The sequence below is a fragment of the Aquila chrysaetos genome, chromosome 3, assembly GCF_900496995.4.
Source record: "Aquila chrysaetos chrysaetos chromosome 3, bAquChr1.4, whole genome shotgun sequence".
NCBI classification, from domain to species: Eukaryota; Metazoa; Chordata; class Aves; order Accipitriformes; family Accipitridae; genus Aquila; species Aquila chrysaetos.
In genome coordinates, this window is record NC_044006.1 from 32,463,822 (window position 1) to 32,483,901 (window position 20,080).

General features: G+C 38.3%; 1 protein-coding gene across 4 annotated transcripts in view; it reads right to left on the bottom strand.

Annotated features, from left to right (window-relative positions):
• ANO10 (anoctamin 10) overlaps positions 1-20,080 on the bottom strand; it is a 130,001-nt gene that overhangs the window by 16,724 nt on the left and 93,197 nt on the right. The window contains exon 13 of one of the 4 annotated variants that reach the window (XM_030010008.2): positions 2,452-2,717. The exons of 1 other annotated variant lie outside the window; for it this stretch is intronic. In XM_030010008.2, coding sequence (XP_029865868.1) covers positions 2,676-2,717 — 42 coding nt within the window. In that variant the 3' untranslated portion in view covers positions 2,452-2,675. Of the gene's footprint in view, positions 1-2,451; positions 2,718-20,080 lie in introns of those variants that run through there. 2 more of the 4 variants (XM_030010007.2, XM_030010010.2) reach the window with 2 other exon arrangements.

The following is a 20,080-nucleotide window of genomic DNA, read 5'->3' on the forward strand; positions in this document are numbered from 1 at the left end:
CCAAACAAGACATGTTTTGAGTGTTTCCTCCTCTGCTCTAAGGGACCAAGGAGAGGACATAGAACTGCAGCAGACTCTTCAATTGAGATGTGCATTACTGCAGTATATATTGCTCTGGACAGCCTTGCTCCGAGATAACAAAGTAGATAGTACAACTATGGCTGGGCCAAAGGCAACCCCCTCTACAGAAATGACCTACCACGTACTGCTTGTTTCTCCACACACATTCCAACTACGTCTTCCACATGGAACAAAAATTGAGGCAGTAGAAAAAAAAAAAAAAGAATATGCTGGAATATGAATGATATTATTATCACCTGAGGAAGCAGATAAAAAGAAAAAAAGATTCTCCTAAGAAAAGAAGGTAATCGGACAAAAAATTCATAGATTGACTATGCAGCCCTAACAAAGACTCAAGAACTAAATCAGTGTCAAAAAAAAGAAAAAGAAGCAGCAGCAAAGCCTGTAAATGAGAAAAAAAACCAAAAGCCAAAGAGGGCAACTAAACTACTGAACTTTAGGTTCTCCAAATGCTTCTTATGAAAGCAAATCTTTCTCTTCAATCCATTTCACAGCATACATAGCCATAAGCAGTGCACATTACACCTATTACTGGGTGAATAACCTAGCAAACTACAGAGAAACATAATGCTCTGAAATGATTTCTGAAGTTTTACTTGCCATCAATAGAAAAGAAAAAAAAAGGAAAAGAGTACTATAGTACCTTAACTTATAAAATATTCTATGTGTTCCTAGTCGTGCTTTTCCATTTAGTTTTCATTCATTTTACTAAAACTTCAAAATACAATAAAGCTTTAAAAAGTATCTGTCTGAATTTAGTTTTTTTGCCAGGTATTTTCCTCCTGGCTTCTCTAATCCATTTTATATGAGCTGGCATCTTAAAAAGCATGCTTTGGTATGCAGAGCCTAACGGTACCATTGAAACCTCCTGACAGCCTGCTTCTCAGAAGCAAAAAGACATTATCTCTCCAAAAGACCTGCTCTAAACAGTGTTCTCTTCTGCATATGAGCTACCTATCACTGCATGCCATGTTACCCGTAATTCATATAACTGCACATCAGAGAGAACCAATGCTGAGAGTACATACAGGAAAACTTATTCTTTTGTTTAAGCATGCAGCTATTTATATAATGGTATGAGGCTTTCCATATACAGAAATGAATCTGGTTTTCATGAAAATTCCCTCTGAATATTGGAGAATTGAGTCTCTTATTAAACACAGAGCAGCAACATACTATTGCTTCTGTAACACAGCAATGCCAAGTCTGATACATATGCAGTGATGTATAGATGCCTGTCTATAGAAAGCTACATCGTATGCCCCATGATTTTAACAACTTCCTAGCAGAATATTATATTGAGTTGACCAAAATATATATGTCAGACACTTCAGTTTAATACTTGTTTCAGGAAGAGAAGGTTAAGGAAACTCCGCTGTTGTCTATTTTCTAAATTACCTCAGAATACATTTCATAATACATTATAATCTGTTAGATGTACACCATCCCGTCCTCTGTATGAATAATAAAAAATGGTTACTTTCAGCTTGACAAATACACATTTCTTGCAGTTTTTACAGCATAGCATGTAATGAATTAACTACACACTAGGCAATAAGAATCTAAAATATTCCTCATGCTAACTGAAAAGGATGCTGCATACTAATTAAAGACTGACATGCTCTTTGACCCTAACCATCTTTCTTTGAACACAAAACCTCTCGCATTTCCCAAATGTCAAGCCTTGCTGCTTTTCCATAGAAGCATATGAGACTTCAAATGCAGCAGAAATACTGTGTTTATGATGCACCACAGAAGAAAGAGAAAGAATAGGCAATGGTCGCATGTTGACTCCAGACAGGTTAAAAAAAAAAAAAAAAATCCTTCATGAACACATCAGACCTCATTTCCTCCACTTAATGTGCTCCCTATATTGCTTACATATTGAAATAAACCCTCATATGAGTGTGACTAACCTTCTTATATTCATTTTTCTTCATTTAATCACTTCACAATTCAATCATTTCATAGTTCAGCTGTTGTTTCAATGAGATAGTCTATAACAGATTTGTTGGCAGTCTGAACTACATGTAGGTTCTGTCCAGAATGGCATTTTCCCCAATCTTGTGCTAGAAACAGATCTGATTTAAAGAGAAAATGCAGTGGAAAACAATGTATTTTATACACTTAATTCAAGTGCTTTATGGTGTATAATCCTTTTCCGAGTTTCTCAGTTCTCTAAATATCTGCCTTCCCCTCAGGTTTGTTCTTAACACTTTCACATTTTGTACACACACCAAACGTCACCTTCCAGGAAGACTAACACATGCTATCCTTACGCAGTTTCACGCCATGGATGCATATACATAACAAAGTAGCACATGAATACTTGTTTGCTTACCCAGAACCTGAAGAGTTTATATATGCCCCATCCCCTCACGCTTAGACTAAAAAGGACTTGGAAGTAGGTAAATGGTAAATTTGCATATCAACAAAACACTTCTGACAACTCCAATTATTAATCGGTAGCTTCCTTTCCTCCCTTCAATGCTTGTCCATACGATCATTCACACTGTCACTGATTCAAAGCAGTTATCCTCCCACATATTCACAGTTGATTAGGAGTTAGATTTGAGAGTCTTTCAGCTGCACAGCTAACACAGGACCGCCAAGAACAGCTTTGCTTCTGGATGTCTCTGAAAGGGAAGAGTTTGGTAATACGGTAGCAAACAAGGGGGTTACTTTTCACGTGCATCGTGGTTTAACCCCAGCCAGCAACTAAGCCCCACACACCCGCTCACTCACTCCCCTCCAGTGGGATGGGAGAGAGAATCAGAAGGGTAAAAGTGAGAAAACTCGTGGGCTGAGATAAAGACAGTTTAATAGGTAAAGCAAAAGCCGCATGCACAAGCAAAGCAGAACAAGGAATCCCTTCACTATTGCCCATCAGCAGGCAGGCGTTCAGCCATCTCCGGGAAAGCAGGGCTCCATCACACCTAACAGTTACTTGGGAAGACAGACACCATCACTCTGAACGTCCCCCCTTCCTTCTTCTTCCCCCCAGCTTTTTATTGCTGAGCACAACGTCATATGGTCTGGCATATCCCTGTGGTCAGTTGGGGTCAGCTGTCCCAGCTGTGTCCCCTCCCAACTCCTTGTGCCCCCCCAGCCTCCTTGCTGGTGGGGTGGGGTGAGGAGCAGAAAAGGCCTTGGCTCCCTGTAAGCACTGCTCAGCAGTAACAAAGACATCCCTGTGTTATCAACACTGTTTTCAGCACAAATCCAAAACATGGTCCCTTACCAGCTACTGTGAAGAAAATTAACTCTATCCCAGCCAAAACCAGCAAAAGATGTCAGAACCACAGAATTTTCTGTGAGGTCAACAATGTAATTGAACACTGATGTGTGTACCTGGTAACTGCTGGCAAGTACCTCATTGCAAACTCTGATAAGCTTGTTACCTAGTTAGTCTCCCTAGTAATAGGCTTATACTGAGTATAATAATCTTGAGTAACCAAAACATCAAAATAAAATAAAAATCCCAAGCTCAAGTGTTCAAAGCACACGTGCATCCACATTGTGATAGGCATCTGGACAAGCAAACAACAAGCATAACCACGCATCTTGAATTGACAGGATGTATAACTACAGAATACCAAGTAGCTTGGTATAAAGGGAAATCCAACCCAACACCCTGTCATTGAAAACACCATTGCAACTCAATTCCTTCTACCGTCCAGCAAGTAGCTGCCAGTTGTTCAATCAGGACGTGCGCACAGCTGTATATAGGTTCAGGAAATGCAGAACATAAATCAAGATGAAATCAGGCTTCATTACTTCTGCTACTCATAAGCAGATTGTGTGTACCATGAGAACATGCAAATGGAAAAGTTTATCGTCTAAGAAATCAGTCCCATCTCCTTCACGGTATCTGCCCCCATACAGACTTGAGAAAAGCATTTTCATTCCCTTCCCTGCTTACAAACTGCATTTATTGGAAAGTTCTGCCATTTTCACTAGTCTCTCAGCATACAGGTACTGTATTTTCTGATTTCTTTCTATTTTTATCTAAAAGACTGTAAGACTGTAAATGCAAAATACTTTTTTGCCCTTTTTTGTCCCTAAATGAAAGTTATTGTTCTATTTGAGAGAGCAAACAGGTAAAGAATTTTTAGAACATTTTTTAAAGAATAAAATTAATGCAAGCATATCACAGAAGGAAACTGTCAACAAAAACAACAATCAGAGTAACTACAGCTTACTGGTCTGATAAACTTGAAAACACTCACAGTTTATAGAAATTTAGCTCTCCAAGGAGCCAGGAGAGTAATATCTGCCATGGCAACCAAACAGAGCAGTCTTCTGGCACTTTCTGAATGAGCATTTAGGAGGAGATTAATTCAATACTCCGAATGATGAAAGGGCTCTTGAGATCCATAACTGTCTCCCACAAATTACCCTTATTGTACAACTGGATGTTTAGAACAGATTGCACATTATCTATATTGAACTAGAGCTTTCACAGCAAATTTATACGAAACAGATTAAGCCCACATGATGTGTCACACTTATTTTCACCCACTCCTTTCAGGGAGTTTACAAAAATGAGTATTTTATTAAATGGATCGTTGCAGTTTTGCAGGATTTATTTTTAAGCTTATTTATATTTAGAAGCTACTGTAAGCCTTTTTACTATACAACTTTGAAATTTCTGAAACATGTAAAATCATAAAAAGCTAAAAAAAAAAAATATTGCCATACCATACATAAACAGACAGCAGAAAGACTGCCACGTAAGTGAGCGTTATAGTCATTTTGACACATTTCATGCTATTTTGAATTTACAGTTGTACTGGTTTTGGCTGGGATAGAGTTAATTTTCTTCACAGTAGCTGGTAAGGGACCATGTTTTGGATTTGTGCTGAAAACAGTGTTGATAACACAGGGATGTCTTTGTTACTGCTGAGCAGTGCTTACAGGGAGCCAAGGCCTTTTCTGCTCCTCACCCCACCCCACCAGCAAGGAGGCTGGGGGGGCACAAGGAGTTGGGAGGGGACACAGCTGGGACAGCTGACCCCAACTGACCACAGGGATATTCCAGACCATATGACGTTGTGCTCAGCAATAAAAAGCTGGGGGGAAGAAAAGGAAGGGGGGGACGTTTGGACTGATGGTGTCTGTCTTCCCAAGTAACCATTAGGCATGATGGAGCCCTGTTTTCCTGAAGATGGCTGAACACCTGCCTGCGGATGGGCAATAGTGAATGATTCCTTGTTTTGCTGGTGCTTGCATGCGTGGCTTTTGCTTTTCCTATTAAACTGTCTTTATCTCAGCCCACGAGTTTTCTCACTTTTACCCTTCTGATTCTCTCTCCCATCCCACTGGAGGGGAGTGAGTGAGCGGGTGTGTGGGGCTTAGTTGCTGGCTGGGGATAAACCACGACAACATTAAATTCAAGTGATGACATACCTCAACAAATAATCATGTGTCTTCCTACTTATAGGTATCAAACCACTTTTTTTCATTAAATGCAGCATCAGGTGAGCACCAGACAGCCCAATGAAGACAACTGTCTTATGGAAAACATTTTAGAAGAGTATATTAAACATCTAGCTGTTTCATCAGAATCTAAATTACTATGGAATGTTGCCTCCCTGGATAAAAGTGATTTGGTACTTTGTTTACTGATTTTCCTTATATTGCAAACAATCATACTGTACAACATACAAAACAGAAGAAACTTGTAATAAAACAAGATTTATAGTGCAAATGCATTTACAAATGATTACAGCATAAAAGAGCTAGTCAGCTAGTCTTAGGAAAGCAGAAACACGTTGTCTCTTCCGAGAGATCTTCTCCGCAGTCTAGCAATGTTCAAGACACAGTACTTCACTTGCTGTATTAAGTGAATAGCTTTCCAGTTGTTTGCGGTTATGAGCAACACCTGGATTGCACAGATTGGTATGAAGGATGTACACTTAAAAATTAGTCTTAGACAGTCTGATAAAAGTTACTTGAGGTTAAAGATTATAAATAGCATCGATTCAGTTTTGTATTTGGCAACTGAAATTAAAGGTGGACTTTTCAAAAATTTCTAAAGGCCACACATAATTTGTAGTGATAGACAGTGGAAATTAGACACTCAATCCACCACCGTTTCTGAAAATCCCACTTAGGCTTTTGATTACATTATCATACATTACTTCTGAAAAATCTCTACCTTCTTCAGAACTCAGAATACATTAAGCAGGCAACAGAGAAACAAAAAGTAGTGATTGCAATTACAATTTTGAAGATCCAAGACTTAGGTAGAACTACTATTTATTTGCAAATGAGACAACTCTGAATTTACACTGCTTAAGTATAGATTGTGTTCTATACTGTGTATGGAGGAACTGTATATCCTGAATAATAAACAGCATGTAAATCAAGGAACAGCAGTTAGGTTCTAAGCGGAGAAGAAAATATTCACCTTGCCACTAAACAGTGAAAATAAAAATAAATTTAGGTAAAGAAACCTCACTCACTGAACATCATCCAACTTACCACAGACTGAGGTAAGAATATTGGGGGGAATAAAAATTGCAGTGCAACCCTGAATAATGATCCAGAGCACAAGGTCCAAAACTGTGGTTTGGCAAGTTCCCTTCAATTTACTATTGCTCACTTTAGTTCCACTTTATAATCATTATGTCACTAACAAATCTTCAGTGCCCATTTTGGTATTGATACTTAGTGCTGTTTTCAGTTTTAGAAGATCTTTCAAAACAATAGGTGTTTTAAGAAAACATCACTAAAAAAACCCTCCGGGCTAGATCTCTTGAGAGTGGGAGGCTCTCAAATCTAATGGAGTTGGGCTGATGATTCCAGCTGAAGACTTTTGTGTTTCTTGACTCTTGTAAAAAGTAATAAAGTGAAACAGATATGTACCTTTCACCATTTAGACTCAACAGGAAAGCTACACAGGTTTTAATACTTATATTTTAGAAAACAATTGAGGCTTTCAAAACCATTATAATGATAGCTCTCAGAGAAGTATATCTGCTGATTAATAAACCTCCAAAACAAACGAATCTTTTCCGTATAAAGAGAATTAAATAGGTTACAATTTCAAGTTAGTATATTTCCATGGAATTAGAAACTGTAATTTGAGAATTCTGTCTCCAAGGATTTGCAGGAAGTAGTTACATTATTCAGTAAATCGCTTCTCCCCAATAGTACTGCCTCAAGATCATTATTTTCCAAATCTACTCTTCACTTCACAAACAAGCTAGACAAATCTCCAAAATGTGTTAAGAATTTTAATCTGCATATTCATGAAACAAATGTGTAACTAGAGAGCAAAGAATCATTTGCAAATGTGAAACCTGTCCCAACACCAAATTCCTCTGTCTCCATGTCAGTTGAATCTCTGAGTTTTTATGCCTGCACTCATCCCTCCCATAAACTGTTAAAATAATCTTTCTAATTTGTCCCTTTGACTTTATTATCATACTCTTCAGCTTACTGTTCCTTTGCATCAAACTAACTTCTTCCAACTTTCAGAAGTTTTATAATCTACTCCTCATCCACTTGCTCCACTTTGACATGGAGAGCTAACTCTTCTCATCGCTTTGCCAAAGAAATGTCATCATTGTTTCTTTGCTAGCAAGCTTCTCCGTCAAAAATCATTGTTTGTTCTTTTATGTTGCCACACAGGTATGGAAAAGCTCTCCATGTGCATCTGTAAAAAGTATCCTGAATAAAATAACTTTTGATATATAAAGAACATTTCATAAAACCATGATCAGGCATTAATGAGTCATCATGATCATGTCTTCCTGGGGGGCTAAGAACCCTTCAATAGATCTAACCGTGATTAGATCTCCAAAATACCTGATTATTTTTTTTACCATGTCATCTCCAGAGCCTAATTTTTGCTATCATTCTAATACTGTAGTTTAATGTAACAGAAAGTATTAGATAATCTTAGCTATAGATATCGCTACTTGTGTCCTATAATAGTCACAGGGAGAAATTGGAAATGGAGCATGAACTGTAACATATTTAGAATATGGTGTTGGGAAGGGAATATATTTTGTAGGAGTGAGTTTACTCATGACTGAGTAAAGATGTATTGAGAGCTGTACTCCACATTATGAAAGTTTCGTAGTTCTGGATATTCTGAATGAATGTAAAATTTATATTTAGTAAGATATTCTCTGAAGCCAACCTTGTCATTGAAACACCTTTCATGTCCTCAGGAACACAGCTGATTGTTGCCTTGGAAACCAATACTGCTCTCCAATGTGTTCATTTCAAGGGATTCAGTCAATTTGAAGTCAAATTTCCAATTGCTATTTTTACACCTGGCACAGATGCAAAAGTTCTTAAGATCAGAACAGAAACTGTTTGCAATGCTATTCTCTGACAACAGGGTAATTTTTTGGTTGGTTTTTTTTTTTTTTCCACTGCCCTTGGTGAACTACGTCATTCTTGTGTAATACTCTGCAGGAAACTCAATTGTATGCTTTCCCTCTGCATAAAAGAGTGATTATGATAATGGCGGAAACAAACCTAAAAGTGAAAATGGAAAGACCTTTATGCATAAACAAACAAGTGGATACAAAAAAATTTTAGTCTTAGTGTTCGTTAAAGTGATCTAAGATATTTATGAAAAATAAACAGGATAACAAGCAAAACCACCCTATGTTCTAGGGTGTTCTAATTTTGTCCCTTAGTTGCCAAAATATAAACACTTTCATTTTCAAGCAGGATTTATATTACGGACCAAGTTCTTAGCTGGTGTCTATCTATGAAGACATTCACACTTTACCCTAAGGGAGACTTGCCCAAGATGCTCCATGTACAGTTAAGAGACAGGGATAGGTTCCTTCATAGATTGCTCATAACTCAAAGTTCGGTTCCTGCTCTGAATTACCTTCCAGAGGAACCTCTTTTTCTGCTTTTCTTCAAGGAACAGGGGAGACCAGCATATCTAAAGCAAATTCTCCCAGTATGTCTATATAATATTAAGTACAGATATTTTACTTTACATTGTATTAGTTATGATCACAAAATGCTAGTACTATACAAATACTTCTAATTAGTTATAGGATTTTTATGCTGTTAAAATATTTTTTCTTCCTCACAGGCACAGGGCTCCTTAACTTCTATACCTATCCACTGACTTCAATGATTTAAAGTGTATGGGAAGTATCTGTACATGTGGATATACCAGGCATTAGGATTGTCCTCAGACAGTACAGAAATGTTGTCCTTTGTCCAATAACCAAAGCAGCTAACACCTTGAGTGTACAAAAGTGCAGAAAGTTTATCCAGCATTGTGCATCTTCTCAAAGCGATATTGTCGTGGTTTAACCCCAGCCAGCAGCTAAGCACCACGCAGCCGCTCACTCACTCCCCCCCCACACCCAGTGGGATGGGGGAGAAAATCGGGAAAAGAAGCAAATCCACGGGTTGAGATAAGAACAGTTTAATAGAACAGAAAAGAAGAAACGAATAATGATAATGATAACACTAATAAAATGACAACAGCAATAATGAAAGGATTGGAATGTATAAATGATGCACAGTGTAATTGCTCACCACCCACCGACCGGCACCCAGCTAATCCCCGAGCGGCGATTCCCCAACCCCACTCCCCAGTTCCTATACTAGAAGTGACATCACATGGTATGGAATACCCCGTTGGCCAGTTTGGGTCAGCTGCCCTGGCTGTGTCCTGTGCCAACTTCTTGTGCCCTCCAGCTTTCTCGCTGGCTGGGCATGAGAAGCTGAAAAATCCTTGACATTAGTCTAAACACTACTAGCAGCAACTGAAAACATCGGTGTTATCAACATTCTTCTCATACTGAACTCAAAACAAAAGTACCAGCTACTAGGAAGACAGTTAACTCTATCCCAGCTGAAACTAGGACAGATATAAATGTCAAGCTCATTGCATCTGTGCAATGATGCTTTTCTTATTTTAATTGAGCCATGTTTAGAAAATAACATTGTATTATCTCACATTGCTTACGGATTCACAATGTTACTGTAATCTTTTCTGGTTTAGTTGAGTAGTTACAAAGCACAACCACAGAGCATTCATTCATCAGTCCAGCCTTCGGAAACTATGGTTTCCACTCAGCTGTAAAAGAATCACTGGCTTGACCTTCTTAAATCTGCATTCTTTATTCCCAGTTGGTGAAATTAAACCAGACTCTACTCCAATATTCCAAGGCTTAATATATCTAAAAATTTCTCGTGACCAGCCCAGCCGTTCTAATCAAACTGCAGAACTTATCTCAAAAAGACACATGAAATTTATTTTACAAGAGGCAGAACAGCTCATACAGATAAAATTATATTTCCACATGAGCATATGCAGTATCAGGGCCATGAGTTGCACATATACCCAGAGGGAAAAAAATTAATACTTAAAAAAAAACCCTGAAATAATAAACAAAACTTAAACAAAGCAGCTACAGAAAGATTCAGTATCACAATTACTATCAAAATTGTCACTGACAAGCTGATTCAGTACTACCAAAAACCAGTCATAAAGCACATATGGTTATGTACAGACCCATATGCATATGCAGGTGTATAAGGATGTCTATACATGCACAGGTGTTAGTGCATTAGGAAAATAAAGATGTACTTCAAATAGAAATGAGAGAATTCACAGTTAACGTACATTTCAACATGCTGATGAAGGTGGGAATCACTCATTTTTTCTACTGTGAATACAATGAAATTGCTTGATTTTGGTATCAATGCAAAATTAAAAAACAAATGAAGGAACATCTTATGAGTGTGCAACTACCTTTCCTGTCACTTCTCCACCTCCCTGAACTTTCAATTTCAGCTTTCAGCATTCAATTTTGTTTGCACCAGGCTTTCTTTCCAAACCAGAACATTCTGTTCTCATTGAAATGAAGGCCTTCGAGAACCAAGTATTTTGAGTGTTATAACCAAAATGTGTGTATAATGAGGGTAAATTAAATGCAATTTAATCTAGTTGAGAGGCTGGGAGATTTTGTTCAAATACTGAATATTGTGATGAGTGAACAGCACAATTCAGAATAGATTCTTTTCTTCCTTAGTTCTTTCTTTGTGTCCTAATAAAATCAATGTAAACAAACGGCCCAGTGGAGCAAGGCTGGCATGGGTACTTAAATGACTTTTTTCAGCTCGTTTCTTTTCCTGGATTAATTCCATTGTCACTGTGTGAAGAGCTGTGGAACACTCATAGTGGCAAATAAAATGGATGTTTTCAAAATACTCACTGCACAGGGACTTTAAAATGCCTAATAACCGATTAGAGGTCAGGGTGAACTGCAACAAGGCAAAGAGTATATTTATTAAATCAGGTTCATGAAACTCACTGCATGACAGCCTAACATCATCTCTCCCGTGGAGATTATAAACATTAAGATAAGTAAAACAAAGAAATGCAAAACTGAAAAGATTACAAGAGTCTACGCACCAAAATGAATAAAGACTTCTGTGCTTTCAGAACAAAGCACAATGGAGAGAATAAGAAGAAAAGCAGGTACAAAATTTGAGAGAATAGGGCAGGAAGAGGAGGAGACCATTTTTACACCAAACAATCCCCACAAACCACATTTATTTCATAGTCAGGGACTGTTTTTATCAGACAAAGGTAACAGCCTGGCTGCAGATTGATGTACTGAACTAGAATCATAGAATGGTTTGGGTTGGAAGGGACCTTGAAGATCATATAGTTCCAGCCCCCTTCCACTAGACCAGGTTGCTCAAAGCCCCATCCAACCTGGCCTTGAACACTTCCAGGGATGGGGTATCCACAGCCTCTCTGGGCAACCTGTTCCAGTGCCTCACCACACTGAGCTAACTCGTCTGCCCCTTGTTTACCTACAAACTAAATGCTAAAGAAACATTATTTTACTTTAACTGGTTCTTTAAGTTATATTGTTGTATGGATTTTGCTGGTGATACACTTGACACCCATGATCGTTGTGGTCTGGCTGTCCTGAAGCCCCAGCTGGAGAAGGAACAACCAGCTCCCCACTTCTTTATCAATAAGGAATCGCTAAGATATAAAACTCTGTTGCGGCAAAGGATTATAGTGCAGCATGATGGACATAGGCTATACATCTTGAAGAACCTATTACTTACTACAACATGTAAACAATTACTCTTCTTTAAAAAACTGTCCACAGAGATCTTACTCCCAGTGACTAGCAATGAGTTACCATGTGGACAGGATGTGTGTGTGAAATGTTCCACTTAAACAGAACAGGGACTGCAAGATGGCTTCATGGGGCAATCTTCCTAGACATGGGAAATCAGAAGATACTTTCCTCAAGGAAAAGACACAAAACTCAGTTTGCACTAACAAAGCACAAAGAAGTTTCTCACAAACTAGACAATGAGATCCCAGCAATTGTAAGGTGACAAAATGTGTTTTATGGCACAGAGTAGGAAAATGGGCTGCAGCAAATTCTGCCAAGTCTTTCTTTGTGGAGTTAACGGAAAGCTGTGATTACTCTAGGACCAGCCAACAGACTAAAATAGCAGAAAGCTTTTCACAGGAGGTTAGTGATTAACATTAGACTGCCAATGGACAGAATTTCCTTCACTTTACTTAGCAAGTCAGTCTACACAAAATTTTGTTCTTTGTTTCATGGAGAAGAAGGTTCTGACCTACAGCTGAACTGCCCCTCACTCTGGCAATGAATAGTATTAACCCTACTGTAACACGCCAGATGCAGCAATGCTGGATATGAATGTAGATCCCAACTGCAGCTCTGTGAAGCAGTATCAGGTAGAAGAGGTAACTGGGCTACAGGCTGGACTTACATATCAGCAGACTACTAGCACAATCTGCATCATGGTAATGGAGCCTTAGGCATATCCTTTTTTCTTAGTATTGTCAAGACCAGTGTGATTACAGCATGCAACATCCAAGAGATGTCTCTAATAAAAAAATGTGTTCAGTTTAGTCAGATGTTTGACAGGTACAGAGGCTTCAGCTTAATGGCAAATTATCCCAAGTCCAAAGCAAAGTGTTTCTGGACAGAGTGGAACTGATACTGCTCCTGGTTTGTTTGGACAGTGACCATCGTAGCACTCTGTCAGCATTTAGCCTCTGAAACCCATGGAGAGGACATGTCATCTGTGTTCCAGAACATCTGGATTAAAACAAGCTCCTTGTAAAGACCCCATGCCATCTGTATGAAGGTATTCTGCCATCTTTCCCACCTCTGAGTGAGTTTTTGAGAGGAGGCTGAGGGATGAAAAAGAAGAGTACTCCTCTGTAAAGCTGAACTCAATCTTTCCAATAACTTAAGGAGAAGAGAACATCTTGTAGAGCTCTCATCTGTTATCTGTTACAGTTACTAAATACAGTGATTTCAACCATTTAACCTTTAATATAAATGAAGTCTGGCACACTGTCAAGAAGGTGCTGCAGCTATGTGACCAAAGCATGAAGAGTCAAGCTCTTACTGTTAAAATGTGCTTCAGAGGGTGGAAAAGGTTCATCATCATCAAACACCTTTTGGTCTTGATCTTAAACTGTGATGGATTAAAGAGTGAGGCCTTCAGAGGGGCAGATTTGCCCCCACCTTTCTTCTCCTCCCCCCCCGCCCCGAGAAATATCCACGCTTCTGTTTGCAGAACTGCAAAGATTTTACTAGCAGTATCAAAAAAGCTTGCAAAAGCTGAGCTGCAATTCTCTTTTCCAAATGCAAAGAAATGCTTATTCAGACTGCATATAAACAGCAGGTCCTTCCTGCTGGGCCTAAAAACTCCCCACCATTTCACAGTATTGAAACATATTCCACTGCAATACAAGTTTTTGTATGTGATCTGCTCTTTTAAACTGATACTCACTTAGTCAAAATAAAATTAAACTCATTTCTTACGGACATTTGATTTTGTTCTTCTTACAAATCATTATATTACTTTTGAATATACTTGTATGTGTATCTCATGCAAACATGTTGCCACTGCTGTAGAAATAACGTGGATGCCCATTTTCCATGTGTGCTGCCTGTGTTTCTGGGCTGGTTTCAGGCAGGCGGTGGTTAGTTTTGGAAGAGCAGCCGGTGACCTGGAGCACCAGGGAGCACTTATGCAACATGCTTATACACCTTACGTAACTTTCATATACTGCAACAGCCAAACCACCTCCCAGATATTTGACTATCTGACAGCTCTTCCTCTCTAACTCTGTCACTATCTGGCTTTTAAGGAAATATTTTTAAAAACTGCTAACAATCCTCCCTCACTCCCCCCCCTCTCCCCCCAAGCTCCCTAGATTATGGACACTAATGACATCACGCTAGCTACCAGCAGAAACAGATGAGGTCTCTGATTTTTGGACATTTTCACATACATCCCCTGCCAATAAACCCAACTTTAGAAAAATCACATTGTGCACACACTACAGCCACTGTTTCACAGCAGGAGAAACCCATGTTTTTACAAACATTTCTTCTCAGTCCTCAATAAGCCAATCTTTAGCTGAGTACATGGCAAATATTAGCCCAGGACGTTCACTGAGGAGGAAAGTAAAGGAAATTTGTTGTGTGGCACTCATCTATTTAACAAAGCTACAACTTTTGAAAATATCTTGTGAAAAAAAATTCTTATCAATTGAGTTCTTTTTCTCGGCTGATATCAATGCAAAAACCAAGGCATAATGCTCTTAAGAAAATGAGTTCTATTTGTCTTTTCTAGGATAGTTGCACAGTACATAATGCTTTCTTTTTTTTTTTTAAATCATGTTTAATTACAATTATTTATAGCTTGCAGAAAACAGTATTTGTAAAACAAAGTCTTTCAAAAAAATAAAAGCGTAAATGACTTGAACTCATATATTCTGGTCAACAAAATTTTAACTCCTAGTACACTGTTGTAAAAGAACATCCTCATTTTGCACCAGTATTATGATATTGACACTGGTAGAATACAAAAAGCATAGGCAATATTGTAAGTATAATACAACTAGCATTCTTCTTAAATGCCAGCTATAAGAAAGTAGAACCACAATCCTGTTCTTGCCATTGACATTGGGACCTTAATTGTGAGATATCTTCTCTTTAAGCTTGTCAACAAAAATACAACAGAAAATTTGAATTTTAAAAGTAGCATTTAGTAGTAGCATGCCTAGAAACACAGAGGATACAAGATAATTTGACCTAAAAAAGCTAAGAGGCTTTGGGCATTAAAGCAGACTCTCAAATGTTTATCTTAGTGCAACAGTTTTGCCCTCAAAGCTACCCAGTATGATTAATGTTGGCTGGAAAACATTATGTATACAATACATGAGTAGAAAGACAGTAACTTTTAAATGCATGTACTCCAGGGAAAGCAGCTGCCTATATTCAGCTGAACTTTTAAAAAACTGCCTATTGTGACTATAAAGATGCCTTTAAAAAAATAAGTGAAGGCATACAGTGGTCACAAAGGAAAGATGTAACTCAACTGTTAGGCAGCAAGCATGGGCTGTAGAAATCTGGCTATGCATTATGGAGGTGCTGGCTAGAACTCCCTAAACAAAGTGCCCCCCTTGAAAGGCAGGAGATCCCAAACAGCAGAAAGATTCAACCTCTTAGTATTTCTGAGCACTCCTGTCATGAAAATGTTTGACCCTTCTACACATAAATGCCTCTTATAAGAAAGCCACCATAGCTAATTACTAATGGAGTATTTACTTTAAATTTATATTTATAATTAAATTAAAATTTTAGATGCACAATACAATTTTATAGGAGTCACACATGAAAATAACTAAATATATTAAGCACTATAAACCTATTCCTCATCAATGTGGTATTTTCTTCTTCTATAAAGTTAACAGAGTTTGGAAGATGGACTTTCAAGTGTCCCAGTCCCAAGTGATAGAAATGACCTTAGCTATTTTAAGAAACTAAACAATGTCATTTGCTATATTGCAGTATAACTGCTCAGCATACTTCAAAGACACAACAGGCCATGAGATCAGCCACCACCAACTCCTGCATATCTCATCTAATGACAACTACCAAACTGACAGTTCTCAGACATGTCAGTTTTTGGCAGATTAAATTTTCCATGAGAAAAGGACAGGAAAGTATACCCAGCACCTAATATCCCCCCTATGGTGGCAAGGAACAGATTAGGTAAGTTGATTCATGTACCATATTATAGTGGAAGACTAGGAACTACAAGAACCTTGCCAACTTGAATTTTCCCAAACTGTCTGGCTTTCATTGTGTTAGCAAAATGGTAACCTGGCATCCAAAAAAGAGGAGACTCTGCACCAATTCACATTATTTGGCCACCTATACACAAACAGAGGAAAAAAGGAGTTACCTAAAGCCCTGAAGCACATGATTTGATTATACTAATTATCTTAAAGCAAATTTGCAAGCATCATTAACAAGCTAAAAGCAAATCAGGCTGTCATGTTTTCCATGAGGCCTGTAATATTAAATGACAAAAACTCAAATTCACAGGTTCCAGAAGCCAAAAGGACCTCCATGATAATTCAGCCAAATACCTGCTCTCATATGTAAAAGCTAAAGAACTTTTCCACCAAACCTGATTAGAATATATTAAGATGTCTGCAAATAATCAACCCACATCCTTAGCACCGAGGATAATGAGTTGTAGCACTTCTTGCCAAAGGACACCGTGGACCCTAAAGCTAAAAATGGTTCAAACGGAGGCAGAACACCACCATGGTATAAAAAAAAAAATCACTGAAGATTACTACATACAGAGAAACTGCATCTGGCTTAGAAAAAATCAGAGCTAAAAATGACTGGAAAGTAGAAGAATTTCGGGAGGAAGCACAACCCTAGTCACCATGCTTTCCTGCTCTTTCCTAGACATCTGTTTGTGGCTGCTGGTAGAGATGGCATACCAGCTTTGATAAAAGTTTGTTTTGTCCCTGATACACTCCATTTCTAATCTGGACCAACATTCACCTATTTTCACAGGTACAAAATTGTGCCTCCTTTATGTAACATCCAATTTCAGCCACTGGGTCACATTACGCTCTTATCAAGAAGGTTAAAAACTCTCCCACTATCCTTCCACGTGCTGGTAAATACAGGCATCTCTCAACCCTTTTCTTGACAAGCTAAATAAATCAAGTCTTACAAGACTAATGTCACTAAATAATCTCCCCTATATATGGCAGCAAAGGTTACAAACTGCTGGTTCAGACTGTCACATAACTCAAAGAGAATCATTTGTACATGTATTAAAAGAACTGCTGATAGTGGGACAAAATGCTTATAAATGTCCCTATGGTAGATACAGACTTCTTCCCACACAAACATCTTAAATGGGCATTAGCCAGAAAAAACTATCAGAGCTTAATCTCTACAGACGGCCACATCTTTATCTCCTGCATTCTTGGTATGGCATCACAGCTCCTTTCTGATTTCCTAATCTTATACACCAGATTAAAAAAGGCCAGAACCAAGTACCTTTGGGAATACAAGTGCTATCAGTCCCCTCCTAAGGAAGCTAGCAGGTTGCTTTGGTGGGGCATACACATGAAATAGACAGAAAAGTGAGTTAAAACTTCTTTCTGACTGATACCCCACGCCTGCTTCTAGCTGAGCAACTCAACACAGGGTCATGGTTCATGTTGCCTGATCAGGCATTGGGACAAAAGGGGACTCAGTCTCCCTTCCCCTTCACACACACGGACCGTCTCTGCTCCTTCCTCAGACACTGGACAACCTGTCATGCTCTCTTAAGGGATCAAAGTTTCTGCAGTCCCTCATCATTTACCAGTTTCATTTCAGTCAAACATCATTGAACAATGTATCTCCACCATGGTTACAAAATAATTAGTGAAAATATTACTTTCCTCACTTATAATATCTATGAAATACATAGACTGAATTTTGCTGGTGCTGTCCTGCCACACATGTATATTCAATTTGGAGTTAGACTGCCTACATCTCTACTAGTGACAGAGGTGGGGCTTTTTGTTTTTACACATGCATGGCATGTTTTCACAAAGAAAAGTCTCACATACAGTTCAATGTGTCCCAGGAAACAAATAATGAATTTCATTTATTTTAATCTTTCAAAGCAAATAGAAGAAAAACCCAAAAACCTCTCTGACAAAAAGCGTCACTCTGGAGGAAGTGTTTATCTTAAAAATATGACCTTTCCTAGTCCACAAGGAGCTTCAGCTATACCAACTAGCTCAACATGGGGATGTTGGGCTGGATGACTTCTAGCTGTCCCTTCCAACCTACGCCAGTCTATGATTCTATGAAATCACAAACTCTTAAAGGTCATGTTTAAACATAGTCTAGATATCAGTCTGGATATTGGTAAAGGGCAAAATTATTTAAGACATCATAGCAAAGTTCCTTGTATTATGGATACAGTAAGTCTTAGAAAATGGGTGTTGACACAGAACACGTATTTGCTAAATATCTATGAATAACTGGGTGGTGTCTATTCTGATACAATAGAGATACCTATGTCAGACATGATTACTTTTCAGCTAACACAGATGAACATATGCAGAGTTTGCAGAAGCCTTCTAATGCACTGGAGTTAAAACAAATAAAACCGCCTTTGTTGGACCAAGCTGCTTCACATCCGTCTGTTCACTTGGAAGGTTTTCCTCAGCATAAATTTTACTACATTCAAATTTGTGAATTATCACAAATTTTGAGAAGCAGCAAAAGAGAGCAAGTGGACACAAGTGAGTTGCCAAATAACCTGCATCAATTACAAGAATGTAAACGAAACATGAATTGATAATTTGTTCTAGAAAATTATGAGTGGCACAAAAACCCCAAGCCAAAACCCAAATGCTGCCATATGTTGTCCGGCTTGTGGGACCTCAGTGGCTCCTAGAGGACAGTAATTTGACTAAGAGTCAATCACTTGCACTGCCTGTCAGGCAGGTGTCCCCAGTAAGACACCTCAAGAGCCAGAGGCACTCAAAGCCTGAAATCTCCTGCAATGCAGTCTTTCTCTGTGTAGCTTTGGAGAAGAAAGAGCGACAATTCCACCCATCCTCAATTACAACTAGATGAGAGGATGAGGGAGAGGACAGTTAATGCTTTAAGGTAATTCATTGCTAACACTGAATGGGTTCACAGAAAAAAAAAAGTCATCTTAATGGACATTACTAGTGTAGAGCAGTAGTTGGAGAGCTAACTGCACAAACTGTCACTGCTTGTGTGACAAGGGTCCAAGCCATGTAGGATAGGGTCCAGTCTGATGGTCAAGGGACTGGTCTCTGCAATATAAGATCCCTTATCAAATTTAATGTCAAGCCATAGTTGCAGCAAGAAATATCGGGAAAGACAATGCTGGCAGTGAATTCAGTAGCAGACACATCAAAATGTCTGTAGAGCACATCTCCTACTCTGCAACACAGTCTTTGACTGTACTGAGGGATTTTGCCGTCTCTTGTGAATTAAGAGAAAATGTCCTGTATCTATGTATACACTGGTAATGCTGTTTATGCCTGGTTTATTTCTACATATATGTGATTATAAAAAAAGCTGTGGCCTACAATTAAAATACTGCACCTCTTTACCTTGTATGTTCAAGTCAACAACACAGACTGGAAAATAGGGAAGACAATACAGAACAAACACAAGTGCTAATTTTTATCTTGTCTTTTGAAAATCACCCCTTTCAATACATTCTTCAACTCTATAAACTCTTTAGATGCTGGGGGAAGGTAAAGAATTAGATACTTGAAAGTGCAAGAAGCAATGGTCCATGAAACCACCTTTACAGAGTACTCCATGATGAAAGTTTGAAAAGTATTTGCGTAAGGACTACTCTAATATACAAAAAGCATGTGCTATTTAAGTTATATAAACAACATATTAAACTATTCATAGACACTGCAATTTAAATAAAATTTACACATCTAAAAATAAGTTTTATGTTATTCAGACAAGCAATTACATCTCATTTCAGAACAAAAATTATCAATCCATATACATAGTAAGGACTTGACTATTTGGCATGTGTCTTACCCACCTCACTAAAATGGCAGATATATCTCAGAGTGCTATTTCTAAAAGTACAAGTATTCAAGGCA